General features: G+C 46.9%; 1 protein-coding gene across 4 annotated transcripts in view; it reads right to left on the bottom strand.

Annotated features, from left to right (window-relative positions):
* The window catches only part of SGSM3 (small G protein signaling modulator 3), a 59664-nt gene that overhangs the window by 25023 nt on the left and 10187 nt on the right, over positions 1 to 24454 (bottom strand). For 2 of the 4 annotated variants that reach the window (XM_074941664.1, XM_074941667.1), the window contains 3 exons: positions 12641 to 12727; positions 4049 to 4134; positions 2028 to 2094 (listed from right to left, as the gene is read on the bottom strand). In XM_074941664.1, the coding sequence (XP_074797765.1) occupies positions 2028 to 2094; positions 4049 to 4134; positions 12641 to 12647 (160 nt within the window). In that variant the 5' untranslated portion in view covers positions 12648 to 12727. Of the gene's footprint in view, positions 1 to 2027; positions 2095 to 4048; positions 4135 to 12640; positions 12728 to 14802; positions 15029 to 23197; positions 23515 to 24454 lie in introns of those variants that run through there. The other 2 variants (XM_074941666.1, XM_074941665.1) reach the window with 2 other exon arrangements.

Genomic DNA, 24454 nt, shown 5'->3' with positions numbered 1-24454 from the left:
TCACAAGCAAACCACACTGAAACCCCAAGATAGAGAAGGCTGGGACTCATATGTGCCTATTCAAAACGTGAGCCAGCCAAACACCGGGTCATCAAAGTTAAATGAGAGCCTGGCAGCGGCTGTCCCACTGGATTTTGTAACTTTGTATTTAATAAGGCTCTTTAATCTAATAGACAAAGGCATAGCGAGATGCAATGGCTGGAAGCTGAAGCTAGATAAGTTCAGGCTAGAAATAAGGTGCAAAATTTTAACAGTGAGGTTAATTAACCATTGAAGAAACTTAATAAGGGAAGTCGGGGATTCACTGTTATTGGCATTCTTCACTCAAGACTGGCTTTCTAAAATATATGTTCTGGCTCAGCCACAGGATAGGAGCTTGAAGCAGGAATTGCAGGGGTGCGGTTCTGTGGCCTGTGCTATGCAGGAGGTGGTAGATGACCAGAATGGCATTTATATCCATGAATCTATAATATGCTGTAGAGGAACAGGCACTCCCTTTGCCATACACCTCTACCTGTGTCACTGTCCCTGGGGTGCCTCCCGCAGTGCTCAGTGTGGCAGTCAGAGCATGCGTGTGCACGTAGAGCAGTGGTTCTCAACCAGAGCTACACATACCCCTGGAGGTACGTAGAGGTTTTCCAAGGGGTATATCAACTTATCTAGATATTTGCCTAGTTTTACAACAGGCTACATAACAGGCACCAGTGAAGTCAGTACAAACAAAAATTTCATACGACTTGTTTATATTGCTCTGTATACTATATACTGAAATGTGAGTACAATATTTATATTCCAGTTGATTTATTTTATAATTATATGGTAAAAATGAGAAAGTCAGCAATTTGTCAGTACTAGTGTGACTGTGATACCTTTGTATTTTTATGTTTGATTTTGTAAGCAAGTAATTTTTAAGTGAGGTGAAACTTGGGGTACACAAGACAAATCTGACTCCTGAAAGGGGCACAGTAGTCTGGAAAGGTTGAGAACCACTGACATAGAAAACACAGCCTCCTCCTGCCCTTTCCAGGGGGCTAATCTTGTTCAAATTAGTTTTCCCCTTTCCAGGGTACAGCAATGCAATGTGACATCTCCTCAGATGGCGACCAGGAATCTTCCCATTGCCAGCCACTCCTTTTCTTTTCCTTCTCTTTAGCCATGGCAGCTGTCTCCATAATTAATGCCCAACTGCATGGGTTCTCCAGCCATTTTAACCCCTTTCTGATTGGTCCTCCGTTCCTGCAAGGTGTACAGCTAAAGCGGGTTGCTGGTTCTGTCCCTACTCAAAAAGAAAAGGAGTACTTGTGGCACCTTAGAGACTAACCAATTTATTTGAGCATGAGCTTTCGTGAGCTACAGCTCACTTCATCAGATGCATAAAGTTTTCCACTTTATGCATCTGATGAAGTGAGCTGTAGCTCAGGAAAGCTTATGCTCAAATAAATTGGTTAGTCTCTAAGGTGCCACAAGTACTCCTTTTCTTTTTGCTAATACAGACTAACACAGCTGCTACTCTGAAACCTGTCCCTACTCAGGCACCCTTGGCGAAGCTGCCGGGGGATTTCGCATCACCTGGATGGGTAGAATAACCTATCACAGTTGCCCACCTTGGGATGGAAACCAGAGGTGCTTTGATAGAAGGTCTGAAAGGTCATTGGGTTTCACTGTAAGTGCTCTGCATTGCACGGTTGAAAAGCTGTAGTGCTACTTACCACAGCACATATTGCTCAGTGAATTGCAACAGCTGTACCTCCCCCTCCTGCAGCAACAATGTACCAGTGAAACACACTTTCCCTGCCTCATGATGGCAAAGTTATACTGGGGTCACAGACTGTGCTGGGCCAGCGCTCCAGCATTTTAGACATCACTTTCCAAGAGGGCCAGCACTTGTAAAGCACACCCCTAAAAAAAACCTGAAGTCAGGATAGTGCTGGGAACTGAAGACATCACAGACAGCGGAAGGGAGATCCTATCACATGAGGTGCCATGGGGATAAAATGGTCCCAGAAAGGGTGTGGGGGCAGCCTTACCTTCCTTATCCACTCGGAAGCCGAATTCATCATACCGGAATTCTGGCTGCTCCACCAACTCTTCTTTCTGGGGGCGTGAGAGATAGAAAGTAGAGATAGCACTGATTTCCATCATTCGGCCACTAGGTGGGGCACCTGCTTAGAGTGCCAGACTGCGTCACTGCCTGGGCCCCAGTAAGGGAGGAGCACTCCCAGCTCCTGGGATGCACACTAAGACCTTCATCCCCGTCCTGAACCACAGTGCCCTGTTCAACAGGCAAAATATGTTAGCCTAGCCCCACTACACAGTGAGGAAAGGGCATTGGCTTCTCTTCAATAGATTCTGCCTTGATTCCCCACCCACATCACTCTCCCCTGGCTTCTCATTATGGAAAGGAGCCATACCATCTGCTTGGGAGAGGCAGTGGATCTGGCTCACTACTCTGAGACAATCCCCACGTGTATGGGAACTCCTGGGAATGCACCCTAACACAGCCCCCCCATAGGTGCTCCTCTAACACATAGTTAGCCCTTTATTATCCTGTGTATGCACCCCTGGCCACTGCCCCTCCAAGACCCTGTCTACATTCCAGCCACCAGTGCAACTGTACCAGTGCAAACCGTCGGGGTAGGCAGGCTAAGCTGGTGGAGCCTGTCCTGGTTTCAGTCAGAGGTTTTTTCAGCTCCACAGCACAAATACCAGCTTTCCTTGCTTATTCTAGAGCAGAGGTTCCCAAACTTTTCTTATTGTGTGTCTGCTTCCAGATCTACCAGCTGCTTGCGTGTCCCTACCCTTCTCATCACTGATACTTTGTGTGTTCTTCTTAACACTACCTGTCCTTAGCCATCTGTCCATATTTCACTGTTACATACAGCTATAGTTATAGTGTGACGTATACAACCAAAACACCTCCCTAAGTTCTGAGTTCAGTTAGACTGGACACTTGCTGGGCAACTGAACGCACGCTGTACGGTGATTGGAGGTGAGGGCTCTGTATGTCAATGTGTCTGTGTTCTCATGGGTACATCTTGAAGTAAATTAACTACCGTATTGCATATAAAAAATTCCCTCACAGTTTTAAAGCTTCATCTGAGTAGTCTATTTTGAAAATGCAATAAATAAAAGAATTCATAAATAAAATCCACCATTACACAATTTCTCCCACGTACCCCCAGAGATGTTGCATGTACCCCCAGGGGTATGCGTACCACAGTTTGGGAACCCATGCTCCAGGGGTTGGCACAGGTGCAGCTATGCTGGAGGCTGAAATCAGGGCTAATCCCATGTGTAGACAAAGCCTAACCCAACCGACTCCTAACTGCTCACATGTGCACTCCTAACACTGCCACTCTTGCATCCCCCCACAGCACAGACTGGCACCAGTCAGTCAGTGTACCCCTAACAAAGCTCCCAATGTGTGCTCCCCCCAAGGCACACAGGTAGCCCCACAGATATACATGCTCTTTCACTGCACGAGTCTCTGAGAAACAGGCTCAGAAGCCCATCCCACTAGGCTCCATGACTCACTTGCCTTTAACAAACATTACTGGCAGGTTACAAAGCTCTACACTCATCCCTTAACTCCCCCCACAGTGACATGCTCTGGTTTAGCTTTTCCGACAATGCATTAGTCCACACAGGGCTGTGGAACCCATGACTGACTGGTGGATGGTTAAAAAGAGCCTTCTCTGTATCGTAAAATGCCACCACTTTTACAATTGTGCGAGAGTTGCAAAAGAGCAGGGAAACGATCCACAGAGGTTTCTTCAGGCTTTGGGTGTCCCCTTGGCTCTGTTCAGCAGAGGCTGCGCTCACTACCCAAAACTTAGTTTAACCAGCAACACCCAGCTGTTTGCAGCTTCAAACACAGAATTTAAATGTCAGCTCATTGCTTAGAACAGTTTTGGGGGGAAAGAGAAAGTCTGCACCTTCCCTGCAGCATTAAGAGTCCAGTAAACCAGCAGCAACACTTCACATTTATTACTCTACCAGTGAAGAGAAAAAACCAGACATTAACTGTGTTCTCCCCTCCCCTCTGTACCTGGGTGTACTTTGCCAGGATCTCCTGTGGCCAGATGCTGGGGGTGAGAGCCGAGAAGGGGCCCCCAGAAGAGGGGGTGTAGTTTCCTAAATACAAAGGGATCAACACACACAATAATTAAGAACAAGGAGCAGCTTAGCAGATATTAACTAACACCTAACACTGACAGCCGACAAATTCAGTGAGATGTCAGGTGGCTACAATGGCACCTAGGTATTTATACAGCTCTCATCACCTTAGTAACTGTGCGACCATTGCCCAAGAAAGCAAACAGGATCAGCTTATGTTTCCTGTAGCCTCTTTCATCCCTCGGGAACTCAAAGTAGTAAGTGTCACTCCCACTAAAAGGAAGCATATCTAGGATGGAACATGAGGCAAACTTTTTATACCAGCATTTCAGAAATTTTAATGACTAAGTAAAGGTGCACAAGGGCAAAATCAGGTACCCTAGGGATAATGGAGAGAGTATTCAGGGAAGTGAAATGAACACGTCTCATTGTGATTTTAGGGCTCATCTGAAACATAACTAAACACCATCCCCATGTGCCACATTGGAGCATTCGTTCAATCTTCATGGAGCAACAACTACCACCTGCTGAGTCACCAGTCCAATTCCCACCGCAATTGGAGTTTCCTGGAGCTTTGCCATCCAGACCAGTTTAACTTGTGAGCTGATGGTATCTACATAGACCCCAAATCTGTCTCCTCCAAGAGGAGGCAGCTCCAGTAGAACTGAGGGGTCGGGATAAATCTACCCTCCTCTCAGAGCTTGTAGTGGGAGTTCAACCAGCGGTGGCTGAAACTGCAGTTACAGTAAAAACAAAAAACCTAAAGCCAGATTTAGTCCCATTCCATAGCTCCTCATTTAAAAGAAAAAGGAGCCATGTTCACTAATCAGACTCAACCCCTGCTCTGTTCAGTTGGGAGCATCACAGCTCTGGGCACGTGGTTTGCTCTGCTGCAGTCGTCCAGCAGCACCTCCACCACAGATGGATGGAACAGAAGGAACTGTTGTGAGGGGAGTAAAAGGGAGATGGGGAAGGATTGTGAATGTGGGGTGAGAGAATCCGAGACTGTCCCTCTGGAAGGAGATACAGCCCTGGTCTACACCTAAAAGTTAAGTCAACATAGCTATGGCACTCAGAATGCACACCCTCGGAGTGCTGTGTCTATGCTGACACACCTAAAAAAACGGAAGAATTCTTCTGTTGATCTAGCTACTTCCACTCAGAGAGGTGGATTTTTGAAGATGACACTAAGCTGGGGGGAAAAGAGATACATTGGAGGGTAGGGATAGGGTCCAGAGTGACCTAGACAAATTGGAAGACTGGGCAAAAAGAAATCTGATGAGGTTCAACAAGGACAAGTACAGAGTCCTGCACTTAGGATGGAAGAATCCCATGCACTGCTACAGGCTGGAGACCAACTGGCTAAGTGGCAGTTCTGCAGAAAAGGACAAGGGGATTACAGTGGACAAGAACCTGGGTATGAGTCAACGGTGTGCCCTTGTTGCCAAGAAGGCTAACGGCATATTGGGCTGCATTAGTAGATCCAGGGAAGTGATTATTCCCCTCTTTTCGGTACTGGTGAGGCCACACCTGGAGTATTGCGTCCACTTTTGGCCCCCCCCACTACAGAAAGAATGTGGACAAACTGGAGAGAGTCCAGTGGAGGGCAATGAAAACGATTAGGTGGCTAGGATACATGACTTATGAGGAGAGGCTGAGGGAACTGGGCATATTTAGTATGCAGAAGAGAAGAGTGAGGGGGGATTTGATAGCAGCCTTCAACTACCTGAACGGGGGGTTCCAAAGCAGATGGAGCTAGGCTGTTCTCAGGGGTGGCAGACGACAGAACAAGGAGCAATGGTCTCAAGTTGCAGTCGAGGAGATCTAGGTTTGATATCAGGAAAAACTATTTCACTAGGAGGGTGGTGAAGCACTGGAATGGGTTACCTAGGGAGGTGGTGAAAACTTCATCCTTAGTGGTTTTTAAGGCCCAGCTTGACAAAGCCCTGGCTGGGATGATTTAGTTGGGATTGGCCCTGCTTTGAGCAGAGGGTTGGACTAGATGACCTCCTGAGGTCTCTTCCAACCCTAATCTTCTATGATTACTTACCACAACAAAAAAAACCCTTCAGTCACTGTGGAAAGAGCTTACACTACAGCTGTGTAGGTGTGCCACTGTCACACCTTTAGTGTAGACATGGCCATAGTTTACTAAGGCTTGGACTGAAAGGCTCAGACGTACAAGGCTTCACCACCCCTCAGCCTCCTTCCCACCCCAGGCTGATCAGCTGATAGTTGGAGCAAAGCGGGAGAGAACTTCCGGTACACATCTCTGAAAAAAGTTTTTTCTTCTTTTTGTATTCATACAACATCAAATCCACCATGAGGGAAAGATCCTGGATAGGAACAGAGCTGAGCAAAGTGGTGATGATGATGCATGAAGCAGAACAGATCTCAGCCTCTCTCCCTCTATGTCCCATGGCTGGGGCAGCTTCTGCAGGGCTCCACGTGGTGTGGTGGGGAGAACTGGATTAATACCAATTGAACATGGGCAGGATCATCTTGAGGGAAGGAAGAGGCATTTTTACAGTTGGTCTCCCAACCAAAGCAGCACATTAAAATAAATTAATTTATCTGATTACTGACCTCTAACTGGAGGTTCTTTGAGGTGCACGGTCCCTATCTGCATTCCACTGTGGGTTCACGTATGCACACCATGCGCTCGGAGCCATAGAACTTGAAAGCAGTGTCCACTGGTCTGCGCATGCGCCAGACCGATGGGCTAAAGCGTGGGGCAGACTGATCATCTGCCCAGTTTCTTCTCTAGCGCAAATCAGAGAAGATCCGACGCAGAGGGGAAGGAGGACAGGTTGTGGAATACAGGTAGGGACCACACATCTGAAAGACCCTCCAGTTACAGGTAAGTAACTTCCCCTTATTCTTTGAGTGATGATCCCTATTGTTTTCCATTGTGGGTGACAAGCAGTACTTAAATAGGAAGAGGGTGTGAGGAGGTAGACGGTAGGGCTGAGCAAAGGATCGCCGTCCCAAAGGAAGCATCGGCAGAGGAGTCCTGCACCAGGGCATAATGTCTCACAAATGTGTGAACAGAGCCCCAAGTGGCTACTTATGGATGCCAAGGAGGGGTACCTCCTGAAGTGATGCCATAGCTGTTGCTTGTGCTCTTGTGGAATGAGCTCTTACCCAGGCAAGAGAGGAAAGTTCAATAGATAACAGAGTAGAATGCAGCCAGACATCAATTCAGAGATTCTCTGCGTGCAGATGCAGTGTCCCCTCATGCTTTCTGCTATAGCAACCAATAGCCTTAGGAGCATCTTGATTGGTTTTGTTCTTTTCAGGTTAACATCCAAGCCCTGCCAAGCACTGAGGGAGTGGAGTCTCTGTTTTTCTGAGGAAGCATGCAGTTTCGGACAGAACACAGTTAAGTGAATCCACTGGTTTAGATGAAATTTTGAAATTACTTTTGGGGGAGAATTTAAGTGTAAACGCAACGAAACCTTATCCTTACGGAATACAGTGTACGGAGTATCCGCCATCATTGTTCCAAGCTAGCCAATGCTTTTGACTGAGGTGATGGCGACAAGGAATGCAACCTTCATGGAGAGACATGCAGCAAGAAGCTAAAGGTTCAAAGGGTGGCCCTGTAAGAGCTGAGAGAACAAGGTTCATGTCCCAGTGAGGAGTAGGATTCTGAATAGGCGGGAATGTTCTGATTAGGCCTTTCCAGAACCTGGTGGTCAGTGGGTGTGCGAAGACAAAATAGCCCTGAGAAGGTGGACAAAATGCACTGACCACTGCCAAATGGACTCGCAAGGAGGTAATGGACAGGCCTGGTATCTTTAGAGAAAGGATATAGACTAAGATGAGAGGAATATCTGCAGTTTTTGCAGATTTCTGTGCTTCTGATGTGCTCAAGAAGAAAAGCGCCTCCATGTAGCTAAGTAACATCTTCTAGTAGAGTCCTTCCTACTGTTAGAAAGCATGTCTTGTACAGCTGGGGAACATGAACGTTCTAAGGATGATGCCCATCCAAATACCAAGTGGTCAGGTGAAGCAGACACTGGTCAGGCTGCTCGATCTTACCGTTCTCCACTGGGTCACGGGCTATGAAAACATTGGGAGGATGATTGGTACTTGGTATGACTTGCATAGGAGGTTGGGAAACTAAAACTGTCTGGGCCAGTAGGGAGTGACCAGGATAATCTGTGCCCTGTCTTGCCGGACTTTGCATAAAATTCGTGGCAGAACAGTAGCGGAGGGAAGGCATAGTTCAATTGGTCCGACCAAGAAAGAAGTAGAGCGTCGCACTGGGAGTGGTGACCTAAGGCTCTTCTGGAGCAATACGTGATGCATTTCCCGTTTGTTTGAGAGGCGAACAGATCCCTGGTTGAGGATACCCATAGAGTGAAAATATTGTGCGGTACTGAGTCGTGGAGCTCCCACTTGTGGTCGACTGCAAAATGTCTGCTGAAGGAGTCTGTAAGCACATTTTGTTTCTCTGGAAGGTGGGCTGCTGATAGGATGATTTGATTATTGACACATCAGTTCCATAGGCTGACCCCTTCTGCACACAAGGGGATGGATCTTGCTCCTCCCTGCTTGTTGATGTAGGAGAAAGTCGTAAGGTTGTCTGATATTATAAGGACACGATGAGTGTGGATGAATGGAAGAAAGGACTGCTCACAATTCCAGGATATTGATGTGCATCCTGGACTTGCGAAATGTCCAGGTACCTTGTGCTGTGCATGTTAATGTAGACTCCCCAACCTAATAGGGATGCATCTGTAATAATGGTCCTGTCCGGTGAGGAAGGCAGAAAGAGGATGTGCACGGATACCTGGTGAGGATTTGTCCACCATAGAAGGGAAGATGGCACCTTGGCGGGAAGAGTTACCATTAAGTTCATGGGAAGGCGGTTTGGCGAGTATACCAACTGCAGCCATGTCTGAAGGCAGCGAAGGTGGAATCCTGCGAACGAGGTAACGTAAGTGCATGAGGCCATATGACCTAAGAGGCAGACATGTCTTGACTGGTACCTGGGCTATAATATTGTTCATGGTCTAGAACCTGCCCTTGGGCAAGTACACTCTTGCAGTGACAGAAATCAAGGTGGCCCCAAGGAAGTACAGAAATTGTATAGGGGTAAAAACACATTTTTTGGCATTTACACTGACCCTCAGTGAGGAGAAGGGGTGCAGCATAATAGAAGTTGATGAACACACGCCTCCTGGCCTGACTTAGCGATAATGAGCCAGTCATTGAGGTGGGGGAAGACAATGAGACCGAGATATCTGACATGAGCTGTCACTGCTGAGAATACTTCGGTAAAGACTCTGGGGGCAGTTGCTATGCCAAAAGGGAGCACTCTATTGAAAATGGTCAGAGCCCCTATGAATCTGAAGAGTCTGTGAGCAGGGTGAATGTCTAAATGAAAGTAGGTGTCCTTCATGCTGAGAGCCATAAACAATGTCCTTTTATAAAGATGGGAGTATAGATGCCAACGTGACCATGCAAAACCTGAATTTGTGAATTAAGTGGTTGAGACGGCGGATACTGAGGAGTGGTCTCCAGTCGCCCTTCTTTTTAGGTACCAGGAAGTCAAATAAAACTTGCTCCCTTGGTGTTGAGGAGGGACATGCTCTATTGCTCCTTGCTCCAATAGGGAGTCCACATCTTGTTTGAGAATACTCTTGTGAGAGTGGTCCCTGAAGGAGGGTAGGGATGGGGGTGCTTTGGAGAGGCAGGGATGTAAACTCTATTGTATAGCCGGAGTGGAGGATTTGTTCAGCACCCACTTGTCAGTTATTGCACTCCACGTGTTGAAAGAGAGTGCTAGATGACCCCCAAATGATGGGGAGGAGGGGGCTGGAAGGTATTGGGCTTAGTGGTTCACAGCTCTCGAGCTTCCATCAAAAATAATGTTTAGCTGGAGGCGAAGATAGGGTGCAGAGGGTGGGGGGAAGCAGGTCTTTTGAATCCTCTGCCTCTTGTGTGGTGGTTCATAGGGCCCCTGGTGGAAAAACTGTTGAGCCATAGGCCTAGGTCTAGATGACTGGCAGTGAAACTTCCTGTTAGGGGCAAGCATGTATATGCCCATGGAGTGAAGGGTAACTCTAAAGTTCTTCAAGGTATGGAGGGACTCGTCGGTCTTTCATCAGACGAGCTGCGATTCATCAAAGGGATGGTCCTTGACATTATTCTGGACCACCCTAGGGTATCCTGATGCATGGATCCATGGCTCCCTATGCAGAACAATGGCGGTAGGCCATAGCTCTAGCAGAGATGTCAGCTGTATCAACTGTGGACTGGAGATCGGTCTTGGCTATCAGTTTGCCTTCATCTATCAGAGCCTAGAATGAGCTCTGTCCTGTTGTGGACAACTGTCAGTAAACTCTGCAAGCCTGGAGTAGTTCAGGAAGTTGTACTTCGCCATTAGTGCTTGGTAATTGGCTAGCCTGAACTGGAGACTAGATGATGAAAAGAACTCTCTCCCCAACAGGTCCAGACGCTTGTCCTCTTTATCTGCAGGAGTAGACAAGCAGTGTTGCGGTTCAGCCCTTTCAGAAGCAGCCTGATGACCAGTGAGTTGGCAGTGGGGTGAGAAAACAAAAATTCTGTCCCTTTGGCTGGCACGTAATAACACTTCTCTGACCTCTTTGGGATGGGAGCACACGTGGCAGGTATGTACCAAACCATCTTAGCTGGCTCCAGTATGGCTTCATTAACAGGTTGTGCTGTTCTGTTGGATCCGGATGAGTGGAGGACGTCTAGGAGTTTGTGGTGGGAGTCCTGGACTTCTTCAAGAGGAATGTGTAATTCTGTCGCAAATCTGCAAAGAAGGTCCTGGAACTGTTTGAGGTCACTATGGGGAGAAGGAGACACAGTGTTCACTGCTTCGTCTGGAGATGAAGAAGGCAGTCTTACTAATTCCAGCTGAATGACCAGATCTGGAGTGTATTGCTCCTCCTCCTCTGTAGGATCCAGGGGCAGATCTGAGTGTCCTCTTTGAGGGGAGGCAAGGGGTGACTCCCCTAGCATATTGGACCAACTCTGCAGGGGTACTGGTCCCAAGACCCCCAATATGGCCCGTAGAAGGTGTTGATGGGGGTTATGGAGGCCCTCATGGCATGGGATATTAGCAGCTCTGAGTCAGATGAGGTGGAGATTGGTCCCAAACTGGTATAAGTCTTTTGGGCAGCAGAGGATATGTAGGATGGAGGAACAAAGGTTCATCACGTTGTTTGGAGTCTCCCGAGGAAGAGGTGGCCAATTCTGTTTCCAGTGGTGATACAATCAGTGCTGCTGGAGGGGAGTTGTATCCCGAGTATGGAGTGGTCACATCTCCTTGTGTTATTTCTCTTGAGATAGAGGGACCCACTGGAGTAAGGGATTCTGGATCTGGGAGAGCAAAAACATCCTGTGGAGCAGCAAGGGATTCAGTTCTCCCCAGTGTAAAAGGGTTCTATCTGTCTGAGCTCCTGGAGCCAGAGGAGATTGTTTTACTTTTGAGGAAGATGGTGCCATGGATAGGTGAAGTTGGCGATGATCAGTCTTTGTCAGTGCCAGCAGATCCTGGGGCTTGGGAGGTGCCCAGGATGACGGTACTGACTGATCGCGGGCCAGTACTGATGTAGCCCAATGTTTGTGGGCTTTTTTGTCATGCATCTGGGACTTAGGACATACTAAGTTCCCTTAGGCCAAGCTGATGGGCTTGCTCCGAGCCACATCCGACTTCTCTGAAGTGGATTTAGAAGGAGACTTACTCTCAATGCTTATGACAGTGTTTCTTTGATCCCTGACAAACTTCTACTAGATTTGGACTTTGCAGCATTTTGATTGAGGACGCATGGTCTTCTCTATGAGGTATTTCCAAAGATGAAGTTCCCACCTTTCTCAGATATGACTGAAGAATGACCAGCAGATACTGCAACTCAGTGCAATGTGAGCTTCCCCAAGGCAGTACAGGCAGTGCTGGTGGTCACTCCTGACTGAGAAGGATCGCAGGCAGGACGCGCAGAGTTTGAAGGCCAGAGTCTTGGGCGTAGTCCACTACCCATAAGGGCTACAGGGAGGTGGACGTTTCCCCCTTGAAAAGAGTCTAACACTAACATCTATAAAAATACTAAATTATAAAACTGTATAAGCTGCTAAAAGCTATTAACAATGCTAGATCTAAATCATATTTTGTAGGCTGACGCCAAAGCTATGAACGCAGGGAGGTTCTGACCCAGACCATGTGGCGGTGAGAAGGAACAGGAGATGTGGTTGGTCTGCCACACTCTTTATCCCGTTGGTCGGAGGCATGAGGTTAGCCAGGGCGCATTCACGCACTAACAGACACTACTTTCAGATTCTCTGACTCCAGCTGCATGCATAAACCCACAATGGAATACAATGGGGACCATCACTCGAAGGGGAAATGGTTCCTTGATACAGTAGCTTACCAGCAGCAGTTTATGTGAAAAGAACAAACAGGCTCTTTCAATAGAGCTTTATTGTTGCTGGTCCCGCCCTCAGACATAGGCAGGAAAATATGCCCCAAGGCCTGGCATCCTCTACTTACCTGACATGGTGCTGGAGGAGTGTGCGTGATGGAGGGCGACGTGTATCTCTAGGCGTGCTGCCCTTCAAAAAGTCTCAGGTCACTGCTCTGCTCAAGAAAAAAAAAATAAAGGTAGATAAGACAGAAGTGATCAGGAGAGTATTCATTCAACACCTGGGGTCAACTGTGTCCCAGTTGCTCCTAATGAACAGCCCCCTACCAATTTTCCACAAGATGAAATCCCCTCAACCCAAGACCTACCCACATGGCCTGAGGGAAATTCCTTTCTGACCTGAGTAACAAAGGGATATGCGCAAGGGTAAAATGATCTCTTTACACCATTCTTGTGATACTAAAATCATGTCAGATTTAAAGGGAAAAGAAAGTCAAAAATCAAGTTGCCTCTCACCACAGAAGCTGTTTGTTTACTTTTACATCACACTCAGGATCCTGCATTCAGTGGTGGGCACTAGGAAAACATGACCTGGAAGGAATTCAGAGCATGATTCAAGACTGGAGGGAACGCTGCTAACTGTACACCAGGAATTACAGGGAAAGCTTTAGAATATCTTGCACAATAAAATGGGTGTAAACCTTGAGGCTGTAGAGGAATTGTTCTGAATGGTACAAGGGGACATAACTAGGAGTAATAAGAGAGAGAAACATTTCATAAGAGTGAGGTCTATTAAGCTATGGATTAGTCTCCCCAAGGGATGCAGTGGGAGTCTCACCACTCAACACAGTCTGAGCCTGGTCTACACTACAAAGTTAGGTCAATGTAAGCTGCTTTCTGTTGACCTAATCATGCATGTTTCTACACTTAAATTTGTCTCCCACCTATCTAAGTGCTCTGTTATGCCAACACAGTAAGACCAGCTCTCAGAGCAGAGGTCAACGCAGCACAAGTGTAAGACACCACATTACTTATGTCAACCCTAACAGTCCTCCCGCAGCTGTCCACAATTCCCAGTGCTGACCGCTCTGGTCACAATTGTTAGCTCCACTGCCCAGAGGTTACATTGACTGGAAGGTCCCTGGCCCCCACTTAAAGCCATGCAAATTTTTGAAAAGACTTTTCCTAATTGCCTAGCTTGGTGAGCACACCCAGCAGCTCTCCACTGTTGAGTGCAACTGCTCATGCCAGCTACACGCTCCAGATGCACTCCTATCTGAGTAGTCAGGAATACTGGATTTCCTGAGCCAGGGGAGAAGAGGCTGTGCAGGCACAGCTCCGATCCAGACGAAGAAACACTGACATATATGAGCAGATTGCTCAGGGAATGCAGGAGAAGGTGTACGACAGGGACCAGCAGGCATACCAGAAAGCCAGGAAAGCCAACAGTCAATCTGGTGCTGAGCCCCAGACCTGATGCTTTTACAAAGAGCTGCATGCCATATTTAGCAGAGACCCCCACTGCCACCCATCATACCACAGTGGATACCTCTGAAGAGCCTGAGTAACAAGCCCCTATCGTGAACAGCAAGGAGGAGGAGATGGGCAAAGAAGAGGAGGAGGAGTATGGGGGACAGGCGACCGAGAGTTCAGGACCTGTTTTTGACTTCACCGCAGTACAGCTAATCTCTCCAGTCGAGCTCGATGCAGGGGAGGGAACCTCGGGTAAGTGTGTAAATAAATTTCCCATTATAGTGATGGCAACCCCAACTTAGCAGGACATGGCCATCAACTTTTCATTAATTTACTCACAGTACATGAGGTAGTGGTGCAACAAAGAGTGGAAGTGTTGCTATCTGCTTTTCATTCCCCTCTAGAGTTAGGCGGTGGGGGACCATGTGGAGCAGTATGTTTATGTACACAGGGAATGTCCCTCGAATCCTCTGAGAGATCGCAATGAAGCTTCCATGCACATACACTGCAAATCCTCTCCCAAAGATTTCTAGGGATGACAACTTTATTTCTTCCTGCATGGTACGACACTTTCCCACACTTGTCTGTGATAACTTCGGCGGGCACCACTGCAGTACACAGGTTAACAGCATACAGGCCAGGGCAACTTCAGGTTGCCGGCAGCAGCTGTGATCTCTCTGCCTTTGTTACCCTCATGAGTGAGACATCAGCTAATATCACCACTATCTGTGGAAAATGGTGCCAGTGCCCTATACTCAGTTTCATGCAAGCAAGCAATTCCCTCATTGTTTCCCTCACCCCAGCAGGTCATACTCACCATGGATTGACTGAGGGGGGCACCAGACACCATCACTCCAAAGCAGAAGTGTCAATAAGCATGTCTTGTTTAACATTTTAGGGGAGCAAGGAAAGGGGGAAGTTCTGAATCTTAGGTTTCACTTTCCGTACCCACAATACCAAGAATGATACCAGTGTGTTTTATCTGTCACTGCAGCCGTTGCGCCCTTGAGGGGTACACCGTCACAGCAGCGGAAAGACTGACCCTGATAAGGAAGAGAAAAAAGAGACGATGTGGGAGGACATGTTCTGCAAGATCCTGCATCAGATCTTGAACAGACAGCCTGCAGGGTGAATATGGCAGACTGCATGGAGAAGGAAAGAGCAGATAGGAGAAAGGCGCAGGAATTTCTGGCTGCCACTCACAGTGAGTGAAGTGCTCAGCCTGGCAGGGCTGGAGGCTGCACGCTCTTTGATCCTCCTTCTCCTGGGGATGGGAGAGGGCCTAGGAGACCCAGCCAGCTCTGGCAAAGGGTGAGGTAGGACAGGGCCACAGCACACCATGTCCCCCGGCAGGACAGTAAAGAAGTTGGCGGGGGGGAGTAAAGGCTCTGTGGGTGCTGGTGTCTGGGCTGGGGGTGCCCCGTGCCTTGGCTCTGTGGGCCAGGGGATGCCCCGCAGCTGGGCTCTGGGGGGATGGTAGTGCAGGTGTCTGAGCTCTGGCGGCCCATACAGCCCCTTAAGCACTCCCCAGCTGGAACTTGGTTGTTATAGAGGTTTCTTTAACTCTACTCCTGGGGGGAATCTTGTTTGCTGTTGTCTGTATTGTTGACATACTTGCCGACAGGTGTTTTGAAATAAATTACCAAAACAATTGAAATTGGAATGATTATATTTGTGTTATTTTGACAAATAAAATATGCAGAATTTTAAAATAGTGTGGCCAGAATTTTTTGGTGCAGAATTCCCACAGGAGTAACCACACAATCCATAAAAGGCCCCCAATCTGGAATGTCAGGCTGAACACAACACACCACAGCACATTATTGTGGCTCACTGCTAAAGTGCTCTTTTCAAAGCCTCCCCAACCCGTACAGCTCCTTTTTGAGCTTTTCGGATAGCCCTCGTATGTGGCTGTTCAAACTTGGCAGAGAGCCGCTCCACCCCCTGTGGCTACTTTTCCCACTTGGCTTCATAAAGACAAGAGGCAGCTATAATTATCAGGATACTTTTTGCACTAAAATCCAATCTGATAAGTAAACAGTGCCAGTGCCCTTTCAATCTACCAAAAGCACATTCAACTGTCATTTTCCACCTGCTAGCTAGTAGCTGAATGTTTCCTTGATACTGTCAAGGTGGCCAGCATATGGCTTTAGAAGCCAGAGGAGTAAGGTGTAGGCTGGATCCCACAGGACCACTACTGGCATTTCAACATCACCAATGGGAATCTGCCAGTCGGGAAAGAAGGCTTTCAGAATGGTCTTGTGTTCTTAAAGATGCAAGCATCATGCACCTTCCCTGACCAGCCAACACTGATGTCAGTGAAGCATCCTCGGTAATCCACCAGCACTTGCATAACCATGGAAAAGTAGCCCTTTCTATCTATGTACTCTGCAGCAAGGTGCTCTGGGACCAAAATAGGGATGTCCATGCCATCTACTGTTCCACCATAGTTCAGGAACCGCATAGCTGCAAAGCCATACACTATGTCCTGCACATAGCTGAGAGTCACAGCCCTGCGTAGCAGGAGACGATTAATAGCGTTACACATTGCGTGACAACAGCCCTCACAGTGGATTTTCCCACTCCAAAATTACTTCCCACTGACTCGTAGTAATCTAGCATTGCAAGTTTCCACAGCATGATCGCCACTTGCTTCTCCATGGTCAGTGCAGGTCTCCGTTTCATACTCCTGTGATGGAGGGCTGGAGTGAGCTTGGCACATAGATCCAGAAACGTGGCCTTGTGCATCCAAAAGCTCTGCAGGCACTGCTCATCCCAAACCTGCGTTACAAAGAAATCCCCCCAGTCACGGCTTGTTTCTTAGGTTCAGAAGCAGCTGCTCTATGAATGCCACCACACTGGTTCTCGCTATGTCCCACAGCAAACTGACCATGAGGAAATCCTAATGTTTCCCACAGTTCTTTTGCTGGCTCTGCAAATACCAGAGGCTTGTGTCTCTTGTGCGTGCGATGCTCATGACAATAGTGCAGAGATGTGCAGGCTCCATGCTTCTGTCAAAGATGGTGGACAGTGACAAGTCTTGTGCGGGTTCGTGGGAAATTTAAAATACGTGCGAAAATTATAGGACAGAGCTATTATGGGATGGAGATCACCACATTATGGGAAATTGACCCCTTGCTCCCAGTCACCCCTGCGCAACTTATTTCTGCCCCATCTTCCAAAACTACCCAAAAGACAGCGTGCTGAATGGTGGCAGGATGCATGCTGGGATACCCATCTCTGATGCATCGCAATGTGCATGGACACAACCTCTCCTGGTGTACACAAGCAGCACTGATACATGGAGCCAAGTATGCATGTGCACAAGCGATATACTAATTCCAGCGGCTGTATGCCAAAGTAACTTGGGTCAGCAAAATTTTACAGTGTGGACATGGCCTAAGATGAACTGGGCCCTGCACAGGAGAACACACTATAGGGAACAATCCTGATTGGCTGGAAGATGGTCTCATCTATTACAGGTGATTCAGCTCAGACAGTGAAGCCAGACTATTTGGCTTCATTTCTCAGCTCTCTAGCATGTGCCGGTTTGTAGATGGTTTGCCAGGACTGCAGGAAAGATTTCTATCCAGAAATAGACTTGTTACATTGAATGTAAAAAAAAATCATGCCATTTGTTGTCAGGTTTTGTGAAACTTTTTTTTAATAAAAGCCCACTAAAATCTAGATTTGGGACTTTAAATTGTTTTAAAGCATCCCAGGTTATACCAGACTCCCAAACACAGACTTGGTCCATTAAGACTCATGGCTTCAGCACCTGCTGAACTCCAATGGCAAGTGATGACATCACTGGAACTACAGCGGTCCAGGATCCCTAGCTGGGCAGCGTGTAGGCCACTGCTACAGAGTGGAAAGCAGCTGTTTGAGAACATATATGACAATGTTCCTTCCTTCCTTCTCTGAACAGCTGTCTAAATAGGATCAGATGGCATGACCAGTGAGTAGCTGAGAATCGAATTTAGCAGCAGAACTTCACCTACTGAACCCTACCTATATTGGTTATTTCCACCACCTGTAGTGAGAAAAACCTATAAACTTCTCCCTCAGGGGCAGAACTTGTTTGGAACTTATGCACAGCACCTGTCTATGCTGTTCTCAACTGCTTCCCACATGTAGTTCTGTTAATTCCCCTGAGTTCCGCTTTGCATCCCTCTTCCTCTTTCAGTGCTGGGTCTTTCGTGAGCGGCTAAAAGGAAAACTATGCAGTAACTATGCAATGTGAATAAGCCACCACCAAAAACTGAGCTTAGAACCTCCAAACTCATTTTACTTGTGAGCTTTAGCTGCATCTGAACCTCGTAGATAGGTTTGGTTAGGAGCTTTCCATAGGGGCTATTTCTTCCCCCCTCGTGCCCCATTCTGACTGGCACCTGCATTTTGACACTGCCTTTTTAAGGTTGCTACCACCATGTCTTAGGTGATTGGGCCCAGGATGTAGGGCGCTTGGGCCACATCCTACCCTTTGCTAAGGTGACCATATTTCCCAAAGAGAAAACGGGATGCCCTAGCTGCTTGCCCAAGGGCCCCCTGCCCCATGCTGTTCCCCATCGCTGGAACCCTGCACTTCTCCCCCTCCCCCCATGCAAGGCTGTTGCCTGGTCACTGGAACCCTGCAGGGGCTCATGTGCTGGAACACTGTCCTCCGGCCTTCCCCTGCGGGGGCTGGCATCTCTGTAGTCACCCCTTCTGCACCGCATCCCACTTCTTCCCCAAAAGTGGGCACTTGTCCTGTTTGCTCTTGCCAACTGATCAAGTCAGCAAGAGCAAACGGGACAAATGCCCACTTTGGGGGAAAAAAAAATCAGGACGGCCAGGACAGGGCTTTAAAAAAAAGGGGGGGACCTATCCCGGTCAAAACGGGATGTATGTTCACCTTACCCTTTGCTCATGCAGCTTCACTGAAGCCAATTAGAGTTGCAGGGGGGTTAGGTCAGTGTGGAATTTGGCTCCTCGCCCTACTTGTTTTTCTGAGTCCCTTTAGGTTTCTTTAGACTCCCTGGTATTTCATTGTGGTTTACGTTACATTCACTCTGAATCACTGACCAGCACCTGAGTGGGGAGCATTTTACAATGTTGCTGTTCTCTGTCTCAGACTCTGCACAGCTCAACCAGTGCACCCAGCCCGTCAGCTGCATGTTAACGAGGGGCCAGCCCAGTGAGTTGGGCACAGCTGTGGAGGAGAAAGTGAACTGAAGCCAAGTTAATTATCCAGCCTGCTAGGGAATGAAGGGAGGAGGGAGAGGCCTGCTGCTGAGGGTGATGAGGGTTCCTTCCTCATCACAGTGCAGTCACAGAGGAACACAGTACCTTTCCTTGCCCACTCGGTCACAAACAGCCCTTTCTAACAGTGTCCTCTCTCCCCACCAATTGCCTGATCACCACACCCGCTCCTCCTGCCTGCACCCCTCCCTAGATATGGGCCGGATAGTAAGGCACTGAACTTGGTGGGCAGGTTTTTCCTGCCTTCAGTTGCTATGGAAACCTGCCTGAAAGCAGCCATCTGGGACCTGCCTGAGAGAGAGAGAGAGCCCTGCTGCTGGCATGTCAGAACCAGGGGCGTGAGCGGCCAGAGTGGAGGTGGATAAATCATGTCAGGAAAGCAGGAAGGTGCCATCAGCTGCTGCACAGGGAACCAGTGAATTGGAAACTGTCCAAGGTTCCAAGGATCCAAGCGTCTCACCGTGAAAGTGCCAAAGCCATACCACAATAGCCCTCTGACTCCCCACCTCTGTGGGGCAAAGATTTCTCCACACCAGCTGATCTCAAAGGGGGGTCCAGCAGTTGTCTTGGGAGGACAATTCCACTCCCTAAGCACAGCTGCTCATCTGATCCATCTTGAGTAGCTGCTAGGGGCACCCTTAAACTATTTGCCTGATCTCAATGAATCCTAGTAGTAGTAGTATTATGAAAAAACATTCATAGCACGAAGGTGCTTTAGAGATTAAAACACGAATTCAGTTCACTCCCTGCCCCACCTCCAGTAAAACGTCACAGGAAACTGGGGCAAAGGATTCTGGGGCACATCAAGGGCTCAGTGGGGAGTGGGTACATGGTGGAGGAGAAAGGCCAAGAATACCTGCTCTACACATTCCCTGTGGCCCCATACCACAATGCCACTCCCTTGACTGACCGATGTCAGGCCAAAGCAGCCCTCCCCTCTTCCAAGGAGACAGTCTGTACTCCCCTCCCCCAAGGAACTTCCTGCTGATACAAAACCAGGAGGTGCAATTTTAAATGGATTTAAGAGATGGACAGAAAGCCAAGGAAGGGGACAGACGATGAACCAGAAACCAGTTAGAGTGACAGTGGATGAGTCGTGAGACAGACTGTTAAGAAGCCGGTGAAGATACCAGAGGATGAGGGTCCCCATTTCCAAGAGCAAGAGGATTATACTATTTGAGCACTGTGGAGCCCCGTGCATTTTAGAGAGAAGTAATGGGATATTGAAAATACAGAGGATCTTACTGGAAAATTCCAGTTACAGGAAAAGTGAAGCGATGAACTACCTTTAAAAAAAAAAGAGAAAATGTTATGGCTGCAAGGTCAGCATCCCAAAATTAGGGTATTGTCTATATAACCTTAACTCTGCCCCCTAAGAGTCTGTGTTCTGATAGTCCTTACATGATTGCATGCTATTTTTCATATAGGCTTGACTGCCAGTAGTGCTGAACACCCACAATTCTAACTGCAGCCAGTGGGAACTGTAGGTGATTAACATGTCTGAAAATCTGCCCCATACAATTTTTTCTATTACCCCAAATACACATTTCCCCTTGTAGTGACACCACTGATCTGTACACCAGGCCCATAAAATAATTTCTATACATAACGGGTAGTGAACAAAGCAAGAGCTCTTGCAGAGCTTGTTCAATGCACACATTCACTATTGCAGCTAAGTTAGCCATGCAATTCGGAAAATACACTCTTCCCACAGCTACAACATGGGCAAGGAGCACTAAGAAATTATATCCATGGACGTGCAAGCTTTCAAACCCTCAGAACTCTCTCAAATCAAACCCAGTTTTTACCTAACACTCACAGTCCCATTTGAGGACAATTTCCATGCAAAATGTCAACTTCCAGTATCTAAACATTTTGGTGCTACAGCTACTAGCACCAAAAGGCCAACACAAAAAAACACAATGTACGGCAATATCATCGACAGATATCATTAAATGATATGGAAGTCCCCTGTGATGTTTTGGGGAACATCCACACCAGTAGTGTTCTGTCACAGCCTGCCCTGTAACCTTGTGTGCCTTTATGCTGCCCAGTTTTGGTTCAGAGCCCTGACACCAGTAGCTTGCCCACAAGCACAAAACATACATCTACATTACAAAAATACCCTAATACCCCCACACCTGTAGCAGCGAGTCTCAGTGCCCGGGTCAACTGACTTGCAGGGCTCACACTGCAGGGCTCACAATCTTGCTTGGGTTGGAGCCTGGGCTCTGAAACCTGGGAAGAGGGGTGGTTCTCAGAGCTGGGGCTCCAGCCCAGAGGGAACACCTACACTGCTACTGTGAGTCCCACAGCGAGAGCACAAATCAGTTGACCTGGGCTCTGAGACTCACTGATGCGGGAATATTTTGCCACGTAGCGGTACTCAAAGTCTCACCCTGGCTTCCACCAGCCTAGTTACACCGTGCAGGGTGACACCAACAGCACTTCCAGTCCTGCGTCTCCCCAAATCCAGCCACCCTGAGTTCTTAACTACCAGACACTTGGGACTTTTCCCCGCTGGTTCATTACCCCCAAAAGTGTGAAACTAATCCCCAGCTGGCAGCTTGCTTTGGCATATACTCTCCACACAGTTTGCACACCAGAGACGTGCTTGAGGCAAAAAACAAACAAAAGGTGTATTTAATAGGAATATCACATTCAAGAAATGGAATTAGTGCGGGAGACCAAACATACACAAGTTACACTGAAAACAAACAAAGATGCATCTTCAGGATTTATACTTTTGAATTAGATAAAAATACCTTTCCTAATACAATTTACCTGTTGCCTCAACTGTTTCCCAGCGTACCCCATCCCAGAGAGGATCCAGGATTTCATGGCCAATACCTGTCAAGTGACTGTCACTCACTTCAAACCCCTTCACTTTTTAAGAAGTTTTCAGGTTTCTTTTCTTCTTTAGTCACTATAAATATGCGAAGTGGGAAAAACACCCTCGTTTCTTAGGCCTTGTCTACACTACCACTTAGAGTTGAAACTTTCTTCGCCTAGGGATGTGAAAAAACACACCTCTGAGCGATGCAAGTTTCAGCGCTGTAAAGTGCGACTACACAGCCGCATTAAAGCACTGCTGAGGCAGCGCTTTAACGTTGGCTGTGTAAACATATCCCTAGTTTTCCAAGACTGGTGTTTTCTTTTCAGTTTCAGGTTGTTTCAATGTTTTCCCATTAACTTTAATGGTTCATCATTTGTCTTTTCCTGGGTTGTACAATTCTAAGTGCTTGGAGCTAGTCTTGTCTGGCTGGGGAGGCAGCCCCTTCCCTGCCTGATGCCCCACTGACAGATAGAGCTGAATGTTGCAACACAAATTATGAGAGCAGTTTTATATATACACAAATACATACATTCATAGCCACAGTCTGCGTGTGTGTGTGTGTGTGTGTGTGTATCATAATGACGTTCATGTTCAGAACATTACAAGCTTTCACAAAAGACCTTACTCAACATATTTTACAGCATAATGACATTGTATACAATCTGTTTATTCAACTGATTATTTTGGGAGGAGATTTAACCCCCTATTCTCCTCTTGGGGTGTCCAGACCTTGACTGTTACCCCTGAGCCACTTGAAAACAATTGAACCCCTTCTGTTCAAACTTCCACACGCACACACAAGTCATCTCTGGGTGGAGAAAATTCCAACTTGCCAACTGAAAATATGGACAGTTATGTGAGAGACAAACAAAGTTGTAACTGGAAACAAACATCCTCAGCTAGAGCTGACTGCAGTGTTCCAGCTACAGTACACTTGTCAAGCGTGTAACCATGCACTTTACAAGGATATACAGTAAAAGCTTTATCATCTGGCATGTTGGGAGAATGTGGGTGCCGGTTAGTCAAAAATTCTGGTCAACTAAGAGTTGACCATACTTACCAATGGAATACCAATTTTCAAAGAATTAGAATACAATAAAATGAATAAAGTATAAAATAGTATACAGGTACTCACCAATCCAGTAGTAATACTGCATGGCAGAGTGGTTGGTTTCTTGAAGCACTTAGGTGTATACAGGTAAAGTTTTCTATATAGTAGGTTATCTGATGACACTACATATCACTATGGGCAGCGCATGGCGTACACCCAGATCACTAAAAACAACACTTCAACTAAAACAATACTGAACATAATTTAATCTTTCTTTGACGATTCAGAAGGCACTTCAGGATCTTGCAGTTCCTCAGGGTCATCATTATCAACATCAATCATCATTGTAGATGTAGAAGGTGTAGGAGATTGGGCTGAATCTGTACTGACCCTATGACACACCCTGGAAGCTGTTTTTTTGCCTAATTCCCTTATATCAGCTTGCTTACAGGTCTTCTGCCTCTTTTGCATAAAAGTAGAGTGCAGAATGTGCAATTGCATAACCTCCTGGGCAGTATAACATGGTTGCCTTTCTGCAAATTTAATTATTGTATCAAAAGCTGAAGCAGCCTTTCCCCAAGTTATTTTGTCCTCTTCACTAAAATCTTCTTCTTCACTGTCTTTATCAGTGTCCTTTGACTTTTCAGTTTTCAAAACATTCTCTATTATTTCCGTATCAGTAACAGTGTGTGTCACTTCAACCTCCTTGTCAGCTTCAACCCACTCTTCTAGCTCACTTTCATGAAGTTTGTTGATGGGGTGTGAAGGAGGAGTATCCTTCACCATTTCAAGAATTTGTGCTAATGTATTTTTTCTAACTCTTACTTTAAAGCCTTCAAATTCATCTTCATCAGAAGACACTTCTGCAAACATAACACTAGGCCACAATTTTATCCAAGCTCTCCTTAATGTTTCACTTTTAACAGAATTCCAAGCACAAGCAACATTAAAAACTGCATCTTTTATATTATAAAGAGATTGAAAGTCCTGTATAGTGCCTTCATGATTGATCAACTTTTTCAGGAAATCTCTTCTGTAATAACATTTCATATTCTGGATGATACCCTGGTCCATAGGTTGAATCAATGAAGCAACACTGGCAGGCAGGAAGATGGTAAAAATATTACCAGACACTAATTCTGTTTCATGAGGGTGAGCTCTACAATTGTCTAGCAATAGAATAGCTTTGCTATCTTCAGGTAAGCTTATTTTTCTAAAATGTTCTTTCACTGCAGCTACAAAAACATGATGAAACCAATCTTAAAAAATTTCTTTGTTCATCCATGAATTACCTTGTGCTTTGTAAACAACAGGTAAATGTGCAACACCTTTGAAAGCTCT

The sequence above is a fragment of the Natator depressus genome, chromosome 1, assembly GCF_965152275.1.
Source record: "Natator depressus isolate rNatDep1 chromosome 1, rNatDep2.hap1, whole genome shotgun sequence".
Taxonomy (NCBI): Eukaryota; Metazoa; Chordata; order Testudines; family Cheloniidae; genus Natator; species Natator depressus.
The sequence above is the reverse complement of the archived record's forward strand: the minus strand, read 5'-3'. Positions and strand labels throughout refer to the sequence as shown.